The 13,234-nt window shown below is 40.8% G+C and overlaps 2 protein-coding genes and 1 pseudogene across 2 annotated transcripts in view; 1 reads left to right on the top strand and 2 right to left on the bottom strand.

The window, feature by feature from the left end:
• LOC146456960 (scavenger receptor cysteine-rich domain-containing protein DMBT1-like) overlaps positions 1 to 13,234 on the top strand; it is a gene marked incomplete at its 3' end in the record, with an annotated part of 596,400 nt that overhangs the window by 77,547 nt on the left and 505,619 nt on the right. The window lies entirely within an intron of this gene.
• On the bottom strand, positions 5,202 to 6,335 carry LOC146456979 (uncharacterized; annotated as a pseudogene).
• Positions 9,027 to 9,811, bottom strand: LOC146456978 (uncharacterized). Its single transcript, XM_085092481.1, has 3 exons — positions 9,587 to 9,811; positions 9,396 to 9,509; positions 9,027 to 9,245 (listed from the first exon to the last, which is right to left on the bottom strand). Exons 1-3 carry the CDS (start codon positions 9,809 to 9,811, stop codon positions 9,069 to 9,071), a joined length of 516 nt encoding a protein of 171 aa, XP_084948607.1. The 3' UTR covers positions 9,027 to 9,068.

The raw sequence follows: 13,234 nt of genomic DNA, 5'->3' as shown, positions 1-13,234 counted from the left end.
GGGAATTACTTGTAGTCAAATAAGCCCTGAACTTTCGGCCGCCAAGGATTTGCAGAGTTTTTGCACACCATTACAGCAGATGTCAACGATGTCAGGCCGACCAATGGAAAACAACACAGGAAATCCCTACAGAGACTGCATTTTCTGTTATTTTCATTGCTATATTTTTGTTTTGTTTTTTTTAACTTAGTTTTGGGATCTAGGTTGTGTCCAAGCATTTCCGTTGTATAACGTTTCATGGAGAAAAGCCTCCTCCTATCTTCGTGAGACTTTTTCTCAAGTATTCCAATCGAATCCAAAAATCACACAAACAAAAGACAAAACAAAAACAAAAAATCATTATAAGCCATAAAAGAAGACTGAAGATTAGCCCGTTAGGTCACAACGATGGCAAATTAACCTTTTTTAACATTTGTTTCCCGAATAACTCGCACGGATTTTAAGACTAGTTTTTTCTGCTTAAATTAACAAATGAATTTTAAGACGCAGTTTCCTTTAGATCCTCACATTAATTTTCGCTCCTGAAATAGATTCCGCTTATAATTTTTCTGTTAACTTCTATTGGCAAGTAAGTCACAAATATGAAATTAGATCGGAGTAATTCTGCTTTATAAAAATTTTCTACCGCAAACTTTCTGCCCCTCCTACTGTCTTCGAAACTCAGTGACGAGATCGTAAATTTTGCCAAAATTACAGCTATTTGCTCTGGACAAAATCGCTTACTTGAAACCTTCAATTTCGCTAGTTATAAACTATGACCCTTTATCTTAATAATCAGATGAATTGTAATTATAATCGCTAACTAGTATTCGAGTGTTTTAGAACTTTGTAAATCTTAGGCCAGCAGTAATTGGCGCTAGCTATTGTGGTCACCCTGCCTTAACACAGTGATCGCTCTTTTTTTCTGTTTCACGTTGTTATGTTCTGTTTATAGTTTTAAGTTTGAAGGCGAAGTCAAATAAATAAATAAATAAATAAATAAATAAATAAAACTGAGGATACAAAGTTTATCCATTTTGGGCACTTATCGAAACATGCGATTTGACCCAAATTCAGAGGAAAAAATCACAAAAGTGGTTCGTACTCACAGGCTTTCCTGTATATCAGTAAAAAGTTCCATTCATAGGCTACTAAAATCTGTGAAAAAATTTGACCGTCATTCAGTAGCTGGTCCGCCGGTGAGGGCTGAACTTGTGCTACTCAGCTAACACGGCCATATTTCTATCGGAAACTTGGTAAACGAATGCCAGTAATAAAACTCGAAATACATTTTTCATCACCGCAGAATCAAAACCACTGCATCATATCAATCACAAGGTATTAATCTTGGTAATGGTATTTATTTACCGCATTTTCCATATGCATAAATTCAAATGCGGTTTACATTACTACTAATCATGAAAAAGCACAAAGACGAGACCAGCACACCAGGAACTCCATGCCCTCCTCTTTGCGATCAGTGTGTGGGCTCTTTAACGTCACACAGCGTTATGAACATTGAAGTGTTGTGAGACGGGGCCTACGGTTTATCGTCCTTATCCGAGAAGACTAGAAAGTCTAACCATTTGCAGATGTCATTACAAGGGCAGCACTTTCTCCTCAGTTATTTAAAGACCCTGAGTGTTGGTCCGGCTGGGGTTTGAACCCACGACCTCGCACACGATAGTCCGATGCTCAACCAACTGAGTCAACCGGTCGAGCTGTTTCTCCCTATACTTTTGGCACTAAAATTTCATCGCCCAGTCCATTGTTATCACTTATGTTTCATCGGGTGATTTCAAGACATCTTGTTTGGCTAGATCTTGATTTTCCGAACGCAAAATATTAGGCTTTTAAATCAAATATATGCTTTTCTGCTTGCAAGAAGTCATACAAAATGTCGTCTTGCTGTTCTTGGCCGTAAAAGCAAATTGTTTGGCTTTCGTTCTTAAAGGAAGCTTCAATTTCTTCTAATACTGATTTCAGGTTCTCCCACATGTCACACTGTAGACTGTGCGGGTGCTCACATTCCTGTTTAAACGCTTCGTCGTTCGCATCGCTCAGGGTGAACACCCTACAATGATCTGCACATGGACTAGACTCTACTTTGCAATGAACTTTATAGTCTGTTTTCAGATACCTCTTGGCTTGATTAAGCTTCTCCTTGATATTATCACCCCATTCCGGACTTGCGCCAGCCCTTTGGAGCTCCTCGACCACTCTCTCAAGTGTTTCAAAAGCTGCCGTTCCCGGCATCCGTGGCTACGTTATCAAGATCTTTGAGAGCTTTCCTTTGAGACGCTTCGCGCACATCAAGAATACGAAAGAGAGTTGCACAACTCAAAGGGTCAAACTCCTCTTCTTGGCAAAGTTTAAGCAGCCTTTGTGGACATAGCGACTGTTTGGATGACGTTCGGCATTACAAGCTTTTCTCCTCTACCAAGATTAAGTGTGCGTGTTCCGTAGGAAACGTCTTGATAGAAATACGGTCTGTTTATGAATTCCAAAAAAATGGTTGACTTTGACTGTATCAATCCTGACCCTGTGATAAAATGGCGTTTCCAGTGGGGCACCGGCACCTTTGTTAGTCTTCGTGTCCTTAGAAGGTGCATCCCTATATGCTTCTAGGAGAGGCTGGAGCTCATTATCGATATCAGGGCTGTCAGTCTTGCAAACAGCTTTGAACAACGTCTCTGCACCTTCCGGGGTAATGGCTGAACAGACTATCTTGCAGGCTTCTGTTGCCTTTCTTACAAAAAAATGTTTGCTCCTCCTGGCTCACTCTCTCACACTGTTTGCATCTGACTCGTTAAAGGGCTGGTTCTTCCTTCACCTGAACATGTTTCCAATACGTCTAAGCTTTCGTGTATTCTAACTAAAGGTGGGTCAGTTTGCAGAGGAGTTACTATGCTGACATCCTCTTGAGAGCTGTGATATCCTGTTGTACTTGGAGTCCAGTCTGTTTCGACCTTCTGCTGATTGCTGTTGGTGCAAATGATCGATGTTAACTACACTCCTACCTTCACTGCTTTATTCTCAATTATCAGTTCACGTATAGAAAAAAATTAACGCGAAAATAAAAGCTATATCTGTGAGAAGCTTCTTAGCGCTTAGTTTTTTTTAAAGGGATAAATTGGAACCACACAAATTACGGACAAAGAAACATACCCTCGTTTTGGCGTTGGAAAGTACAGCGTGATTTGCAATTGAATGCGTGACAACTGGAAAACAACGCACATCTAAAAAGCGTAAGCAAACTACTTACACCATATATTAAAAGACAAGGGTGGTAAGGACATGTTAAGCAATCCACTCTTTCAATGGAAAATTGTTGTAACTTGAATTTAATATTCATACTGTCACACAAAATCCTTTTACGAAAAAAAGGAAAACATCACCTTTGGATCTCGTGCCAGAATAATCGTACCCCTTAATTGAGTTAAATCGCCATAAATTAGATTAACCTAGTAAAGTTATGCACCGTTGTTAAGCTAGCGGCAGACTGAAAAACAAAAGTAGTAAAACGTAGGAATACAATTTGTAATATTTAAACCCTCACTTTTAAAAGCACTTTTTCAGTGCTCTCAAATCCGACTGTATTTCTCGTTTTCACAGAATAAATAAATAACCAAATTATTCAAATTAGCTGCACATGTACATACGAAAAACTTGTTACGATATTCAACTTGCAAAGTGAAAAAGCCTATCCTTTCCCTTGTGTGGCTCCCCGTGTACTACATTTTGTTCCCTTCGTTTCTTCGTTGTTTTAACCGAAAGTTATAAACACTTTACTGACAAAAGAATCAAATCCCTTCCAACATTTATCTCTTTAATCCATTGCGTGACGTGACATTCTCAAATATTGTTGGAATAAACACGACCAATTTTGTGCCAATTTAATTCAACATTTTCTCCCTTTTTTCGCTTTACGTAGTAAAAGCCACTTTTTGTTGAAGCTTTGTAAAAACTGAAAAACAGGAAACTATGGAAGACTGAAAAAGAAAATACTTACGCGACCCAACTTGTGCAGGTGAAATAAACATCTTTTGTATCTCTTGTACTATCTGCCAGTTCACGGGATTCTTACAGTGCAAGGAAATTTTCCGTCCTTCGTGATTAGGATACTGACATGTCTTCAGAGGTCGCCAATATTGCCCTAGATTGTGACGGTGCTTCGGACAGATTGTCAACTTCTCTATTTTGTCCAATGGACTTCCCCGCTCTGGCTAGTATCAATTCGTATTCCGTCACTTTCGCGCCACCAGGTGAAAACTCTTTAAATGATTTGTTATACACTGAATAAGGGGAACCGATTCTTCTTTTCCTCGTGATTCTTCGCATGTTATTTTCCCACTTCCAAAAAAGTGAACATACAATCGGTCTAGTCGGTGCGCTCGCCATGGTTATTGTTTGTTTATGGAAGGTATGCTCCGCTGCGATGTATCTGGTAAGCGGCTTAGTAAAAATATCCACCGATTTCTATGAAGAATGACAACTTGTTTATGTTGCGTCAAAATACGGAACAAATTGTGCTGCTTTACCGTAAATTAAGCAAATTCTAACCATATTTCTTGACCTACTAATGAAATTCTAAGGTCATACAAGAGAAAATACCTTGGCCTTGTGGCGGATTTTAGGACACAGCATCTGCGAAGGAAAGGTGGTGGTGCTTGCTGAGTAACACAAGTTCAGCTCTCACTTGCGGACTAACTACTGGATGACGGCCAAATGTTTTCACAGATTTTAGTAGCCGATAGACGGAACTTTTTACTGATATGCAGAAAAGCCTGTGAACACGAACCACTTTTGTGATTTTTTCCACTGAATTCGGGTCAAATCGCATGTTGCGACAAGTGCCCAAAATGGATAAACTTTGTATCCTCGGTTTTATTATACTAATTAAGAACTGGTTCATGCTTAGCGTGCGTATATCGAATTATGGATGCACGTGGGAAGTTTGAATAGCACGAAAAAAGCGTAAGAGTTGCTCGAGCTGAAGCCGAGAGAAACTCAAGCTTCTTGGGTGCTCTCCAAACTTCCCAAGTGCATCCATAACTCGATATACGCACAGCTAAAGGCATGAACCAATTCTTTTATAACATAGTGACAAGAAAATAGTGCGCGGAAAAATGGGTTTATTTGTGATCGATTACAAAATTCTCTCAATGCGCGTACAGAAACACAAAGATTCTCATTGGGTGGCTACAAACATGCCACAATGATTGTTTGCACGTTTGGTGAACGAGAACGTTTCATCCGAAATTGGCAATGAAAATTTCTTCTTTGAATATGTTGAAAGTCAATGAAAATGTAGACAAACGTTTTTCCAAGTCCAAAGAATGATAAAGTACTCAAATTTGTCAAATGTTCAAGTCAAAGTTAAAGGCCGAAACTGGAGTTTGAAGTCATAACAATGTTTACGTTGGCACGGTACAGTTGGAGAAGACCGAGCTCAGGGAACTTGCTGTCGTTGTCTTCTCTTGTGCGACGACCACACTGTTGTTTTGAATTTCTCTGCAAACAGCAGTAGTAGAAGACTCAGATGAACCACGCGCAAGGCATCTTGAGAGAACTTCACTGCAACTGCGAAGCTGGGACGAAGATGGGCGCGTATTGTAATGTGCAAGACTTTGTTCACTCCTGTGGCCGGAGATCGCCATGATGTGTCTGTTGGGGATCCCTGCGTTAGACCACAAAGTTATGGCGGTTGCTCTGATGCTATGGTTCGTGTAGGTTTTTGACAGGGATGCTGCTCGCGGATATTCTTCATCATGGTTCACTCCGACGGGACGCGCTTCATACCATACGTTGTCTCCAACACTCCAATTCTTTTGTGGATATTGAAAAAACAAATCGCACTTTGGATTTAATTTCGATAAGTACAGCTACAAGGCCTTATAGCCGTCGTTCGGGTCTTCTGTTTCATACATTCGGGTGTACTTTTCTGGGCTGGGAACGTCAGATACTCCACCGGGATGATTCTTTGTAGCCTCGTCATGTGTCATCGTCACGTAGTTTCGGCCAGTTGGGTCGACTTCAAACTTGAAGCTGGTCGGTTTGAGCTGTCTCTGTCCCTCCCGACCTCTTCTACAAAAAAAGAGAACCACATGGAACCATACATTTCGTAGAGGAGCGAGTGGGTTGCTCAGTGCAAGAACCTGTGAGGATTTAAGCCGCACCAAATCTTCGTTTTCAATTGCCGGCTTGTGCTTTACGTTTTTTTTCCCCAGACGCTTCAGGTTAACAACTTGTGCATTCAGCATCTCGTTTGATCTTTTAAACCTCGGGTCAGATGAGAGCTTTAGGCCTTTATTTAGTGGCGGTGCGTTCAAAAATCTTTCCACGGACTGGCGAAAACCGAGGAGTGTAGAATGCTCTGTACAATATTTGTATTTCGTTGTAATAAGTGTAAATAAAATTGAATCGAAATGAATTGAATTGCTGTACACTTCTCCTGATTTGTTCGTAGCCTCTGCGTAAAATCTGCGAAGGTTTGTATCCAGCTGACCAAGTGTCATATTTTCAAGCGGCGATTGTATTTTTCTCTCAGTGCACCAAGCTAAAAAAATGTTAATACCATTTAGTTTCTGGACAATGCGTGAAGATGTTTTTTAACCGTGTTTGAATAAATCTCTCAGCTTAGATACAACTTTTCAAGTACTTTACTTGTTGTTGTTGTTGTTGTTGTTGCGTAATTAGTCAAATACACTGTAGCAACTGCGGAAATTTTTCTTCTCGGATTATTTCGTTTTAATAATTTTGTTACCGAGTCTTTAAGTAAATTGTTGTTTTCATTAGCATGAACAAACGAAAAAAACAGTAATAATTACCTTTGAATGTTGCCACAGACCAATTTGTGTATTTTTTAGTGCGAGCGGAGTGCCTTTCCGTGAGAATTTTCTGCAGCTCGGGCTCTGTTAAATTTGAAAAACGCGCGGGCTCTTTTTCGCTACCTTTGCTCTTCTCTTTGGGTGCTAAAAACTCCATTTCAAGAGAAAAGTCGGGAAGTACTCATTATTTTCTAGTTCCATTTCCGGTGAAACTTTGTAACAGCTTTAAGCGACGGAAACCCTAATTTGTCTGCAAGTTGCACACGTCATCAGATGGACGCACGGCCGTGCGTATGTTGAGAAATATACCATGGTGACGCCAATAGGAATTAGATAGGGAAGCACGCGCGCTATGTTATAATTAGCGATTATGATTACAATTAATCTGATTATTGAGATAAAGGGTCATAGTTTATAACCGGTAAATTTGAAGGTTTCAAGTGAGCGGTTTTGTCCAGAGCGAATAGCTGTAATTTTGGCAAAATTCAAGATCTCGTCACTGAGTTTCGAGGACAGTAGGGGGTGCGGAGAGTTTGTAGCAGAAAAAATTTATAAAGCAGAATTTCTCCGATCTAATTTCATATTTGTGACTTACTTGCCAATAGAAGTTAACAGAAAAATTATAAGCGAAATCTATTTCAGGAGCGAAAATTAAAGAGAATCTAAAGGAGACTGCATCTTAATGCTAAATAATTATAATCAACAACTTGTATTGCGTCTTTAACATATAATGACCAAAGGTGCGTTACAGCATGGAAATTAAGCAAATTCGTGGGTGTCCTTCGCGAAATAAAATGTGTGCACGCTGTCTTAAATGCAACAACCATAAACTATATATCAGTACAAAGCTAATGAAATGTACTATCCGGTTAAAACTATTTCGCTTTGATTTTTTCTAGCCCTAAGGAGAGTGCGTCCCAAAAGCCCAAAACGACTGTTGTCTCTTTGAACAAATTTTTCGGGTATGGAATTCGACCGCAGAATCAAAACTACTGCATCATATCAATCACAAGTCATTAATCTTCAAAACTGTGTGAGGCTTTTTCGATATTCCTGTTGGTTACTTCGCAATTTTACTGTCAATTTTGATAATCAAAAACTCACTGATACGTTTTACGACAAAGGTCATTGCGGGGGATCAATTTTACAAAACGGAAATCCCTCGCACAGTATTGTTGCTCGGTATCTTGGAAATCGTCGGGCCAAATTTCAAGGCAATCCGTCAAATTCTTGTACCGTATAAATTACTTTAAATAAAGCACACGCGTAAAAACGAAGTAGGTTTTTTTCACTTCTAAAGGTTTACAAACATTTCACGCCCTTGCTGCGCCATATTTCAACACTGCGGATGCCGCCGACGTCGAAAGCCAATAGAATCACAGGAGACCTACTGCTGAGTCCCCTGAGATTACTGGTGTCGCGTCGGAAAATAGTTGAGTGCGTGACTGCAGTTCTATTACCAGTCAGAATTTCTCGGCTTTCCTTGCGAAATGCCGGGCAGAAAAAATTCTTCGAAGAAAAGGAAAATTGCAGTGGCCTCGACGGTGAGCCCCATCGATCCGAAAGAACAGCTGCGGACAGAAATGCGGTCACTGGGGTACGTTGAAGGACTATTTATAGTATACCATTATCCATGCGAATAAATTGCTGTCGCAAGCTTGCAGTTCAATATCCGAGTTTTTCTGCTTTGCAGGTTTGATGGAGATATTTTTACCCGCAACCTGGAGGCCAGCGTTGAGGGCAACATGTTGGGGGGGGGGGGGGGGGGGAAAGGGGGGGAAGAGCCTCAAAGAACTCGATAAATCGATTATTGTACCTGGATTTATGCGCTACGCACTTATGCGGTTTCGGCAAGCGTTTCTCGCTATCCTTCATCGGAACGTTCTTCCTCTTTTTCTTAGGACCAGTTTTCTTCCTAGTTTTTAAACCACGGACTCTTTTCCTTCATATTTTTCGCCATACACGATACGCAAAAAGAACAGAAGCAAAAACTTAGTGTGAATAATGCACCTATCAATGTTTTGCCCCAGCATGGGGGGGGGGGGGGGGGGCAACCCCACGGGAATTTGACATGTTCAGGCTTTTAAATGTCAATTTCCCCACCCTTGGGTATCCATTAAAAGTCAAATTCCCACCCCTGGGGATCCCGGAACTTGTATAATATCAATAAACTGACTGAGGCAATCACAATACTTTATTAAAGAACTCAACGACTCCAGGGTGCAGTAAGCTCACTCAACACTATACCTGTGAACTACTTCACATGGTATTTACTGCAATACAAAACATGCAATGCCAGAACATGTCATCATCAAGTGGGTTTAATGCACAAACTTGGTGAAACCAATTATCGCAGGCATCACACTGTATCCACTGAACAGTTTCAGCTCCATCCTCCTCTTCTGGGTCTTCTTTCTTGCAGTAGCCACAGAGTACCTTAAGCAAGGAAGCACAAAAGGAGGTACCCAGTTACGTAAAATTCATACAAATGAAATCATGAACATTTTAGATTACAATCAAATATTATTGTGAATTAACTGTGTGGTATCTAGTTTTACTTGAAATCAATATAACTGAGTTACAGACCTTCGCTGAGTCTTTCTTGTTGTATCCTCTCTTTTTCCTTGTCTGAGCTGCCTTTGCTGCCCCTCTCTTTCTGTTGTCCTGAACAGTCTTTAGATGGTTAAACAACATCCCAACCTTGAGGTAATTAAGACAATTACATGTAGTTAGCAGAAGTGTGAATTTCTGGTCACTACAGTTATAATGTGCCTTACCTCATTCGTGGGTAAGAGTACTTGTCTTGCTGCTCCTTCCAGGTCGTTTGGGTTGTTATCATACAGAGTTTTCAGTACTTCACTTGGAGGTGATGATGCAACACTGGTCGAGGCGTCAACACAGAACAATTCGTCTGGCATCATGTAGTGCCCTGCACATGTCTTGCCTTTACACATGATTTTTCGATCTCTTTCTCTCTCTGTCAAAACCTCATGGCAGAGCATCTAGTGAACTCAGATTTAAGTTAGTATGTAAATGACTTTCTGTGCGACTATTTCGTTCAAAATCCGGCAGAAAAACCCTATATGAATATAAAACTTCAAAGACATGTATCGGATGGATGTTAAAGACAGCAACTTTTTACTTTAAAAGCATCAAAATACTCCTTACCTTGCGTTCAGCCATTGTTCGCGAAGCGAGGACTCATCAAAATGACTTCTGGGTATTTTCCAAGATGGCGGACCGCTCATTCCCAGGCCCTCTCCACTTCCAAGATGGCGACCGAAGTTGGCGACTGAGTCAAATTTCCCAACCACGGGGCCATTGTGGATGTCAAAATCCCTACCCGAATGGAGCTTCACCAAGTCAAATGCCCGTGGGTTGCCCGCCCACCCCCCCCCCCCCCTCCTCCCCCGCTTCATCCTGGGGCAAAACATTGATAGATACATAAATCACAAGTTACAAACGCGAACAAAAGGAAAGCGCTGACGTTGACACGTTTTAATTGGCTTATAGTACTTTGGCGGGTGATAGAATTTCATTTGAAAATACTTTCTTGTTGACAATTCACGCACGCCTAAAGATTTGTAATATATATTTTTTTGTAAATGAAGCGAGACTAGTAATGTTTAATTTGGCCTCAATATTTTTTGGGCAAAAAAAAAAGGTATCTGGTAACCTTAAAAATACAAGTTTTCAGTGAGGATTTAAAACAATGAAGTGATCTAGGTTTCTCTATGGCAAGAGGTAAAGTATTCTGCAGTGTGGGAGCCGCGGCTACAAAAGACCTACCACCAAATTATAATCGCTACATTTTTCCTTGTGGGAATTCTAGTAAAATTACATCATTTGAACGGGAGTGATAGGCAGATTGTTTAATTATTGATATTAGATTACTGATATATTGAGGTGACCGACCAAGCAAAGTCTCCTCACAAAGCTCGGAACATTCTAGAATTACGTAATGTAATTTCCCAAAATAGCTATGAGGAACACTATAAGAACAGAAAACGAAACAGTTTTGTCGTTATATTGTTCGCTGCCTCATTGTCGCCGTTTAAGTATAAGTAAGGGTTAGACAATGAACGCGAGGGGTCTATGAGATATAGTGCCTCGAGCATAGATAGAAAGCTACGAGGGCGTAGCCCGAGTGCCATTTATATCAAATGCGAGAGCCGTTACATCCCATAGGACACTAGCGTTTATTGTCTAATCGTCTCAGAACATGGTCACATCAGCGAAGAAACCGTATTTTATGAAGATTCTACTTATTAGTCCAGCTGCTAACGACCAAAAAATGGTTCAATTGTTCGTCTCATGATAAAAGCATGAAACTTGGCAGGCTTACTAACCTCTATGAGACAAACATTTCCTGATATGGAGCCATCCCAAATTAACACCTAGAGCCACGTAAGGCGCATGTCAGAAAAATGGCATATCACGCCATTTAACATGGAAGCAAGGATGATGTAAAATACTTAAATCTTGGCGTTTCTTTGGCTTCTCTGTTTAGTTACTTTCTATCATTAGAGCGCATGATATAGTGCCTTTGAATATAAAAAAATCACGTGACTGTTTTGTCTTTAATGAACAGCAGAGCATCAGCAACTGATTATATGGTTAAGATTCCTCATCGGAAAGTACTTGGATGCCAAATGACTTGAAATGATATTTGACCATTCTCTGATGGAATTCTGATTTGAAGTTATTAGAAATATTCACCCAGAAACACATACCCCCCCCCCCCCGCATGCACAAAAAGTACCACATTGGAGCTATGCATGAAATCGAGGCTGAGATACAATATCGAGTAACGTACGTTTAATTGATATGGTGTGCTTGCCAAAATGACAAGATCTGGCTTTATATGACTTGTAGTCTTGGGAACTGTTAAAGTTAATTTCCCTTCAAACTGCCAAAGGTACTTCAAGAAAAGGGGCTGGAATTTGTGCCCCTTTGGAAGCTTCAGAGGCTGCAGGAACAGTATTTGCACAGTGTACAGTGTGTAAAGGTACAGTATTTATCCCACCATCAACCCCGGGTTCCTCATTTGTTGGAGCTGCACAAGAGAGAGAGCTGTTGCAAGGAACGAATCGTGTGCACTTGTGGAGCTTAGCTTTTAATCTTTAGTTTCCAAGTTCAAGGTCCAGCAGTTGTAAACAGACCATCTCACAGTTCTGGAGGACATGCAACGTCATTCTTTTCAAACTGTGTACAAACACTGTTTGCGATATCGGGAAAAGCAAGAGGTCTGTCATAAGAAATGCAAAGCCCACGCCAAACATAGCATTGATAAGACGTCGCTTCATTGTTGCTCCATAAATCTTTAAGGCATAGATTAGGCGGAGGAAGGGACATTCCTCTAGTTTCTCTTGCGTGGCGGAAACTACACTGCAAAAGAGGGATTTTGATCGCTTGAGATACTGTTAAAGATGAAAAGGTGAGAGAGTGTCATACCAGCTTAATTTGAGTCACTCTCTACAGGCCGGGCTACGGATGGACTGTGGGGCCTTCTTTGATAATCATGTTTACAAGGGTCTTGAGAGTTGATGGAATAGCATCACTTTGGCGGTTTGTGGGAAATCTTCCATTCAAAGGATTTCTGAAGCTGCAGAATATCTACTCGCAGCTTGCAAGATGGTATGCCTTAGGCATAAAGGATGTCTCTTCGTTGTGAGAGGGGGCATTTAGATCTGGAAGGGCTGATAATTATCTTTCCTTCAAATCTGAAGTGTAGACTTTGTTAGGTTCTACTCCAAGCTCTTCCAATTTGGCTGAGTGGAGTCTTGCAAGGTCAAAACACAGTTAACCCTTGGTAATCTTTGCAATTGTCAATCAGTTCAATAAATGCTTTCTCTTCTATGGATCTGTAGGTGGTATCCTTGGGGGACTTTGACTGCCTCGTCTGATTGTGCAGGGAGACCTGGCGCTTGGTATCATATGTCTCTAATAATTAACTTTGCTAAAAACTTCGTTGAAGAGGATGGCACATTTTCTCACTTTATTGTCTACTTCAAGATTTAAATGGGCACGTAGTCCTGAAGGGGAGTCTGCTTTATCACAGGAAAAAAACCCACACTTTTCCCTTAACGGCCCAGGCATACAAGATGAGCTTGATCGCCGTGCCTTCACAAGAAATGCCGGCTAACTTTAGCGCCATTCCTATTCACCACTGTGCTGGACTATGTTCTCCTCCTCTCACTACACACTACGCCATCAATGAACAGGGCCTACAAATCGTTCCTAAACGTAGCCAAAGGCAACCTGCAAAGTATCCAACTGATCTTGATTTTGCAGATGACATTGCAAAACAGTTCATTTCCACTACTACAAAGTGTTACCTGCGCTCACTAGCAGGCGGAATGATCACTCAAGTCGACGACTTCAAATATCTTGGCCCATACATAGTCTACTGACAAAAGGATGTA

This window comes from Pavona decussata, unplaced genomic scaffold (assembly GCF_977016875.1).
Source record: "Pavona decussata unplaced genomic scaffold, jaPavDecu1.1 SCAFFOLD_252, whole genome shotgun sequence".
Classification (NCBI taxonomy): domain Eukaryota; kingdom Metazoa; phylum Cnidaria; class Anthozoa; order Scleractinia; family Agariciidae; genus Pavona; species Pavona decussata.
Note: the sequence above shows the minus strand (reverse complement) of the source record. Positions and strands in the feature narration are given on the sequence as shown.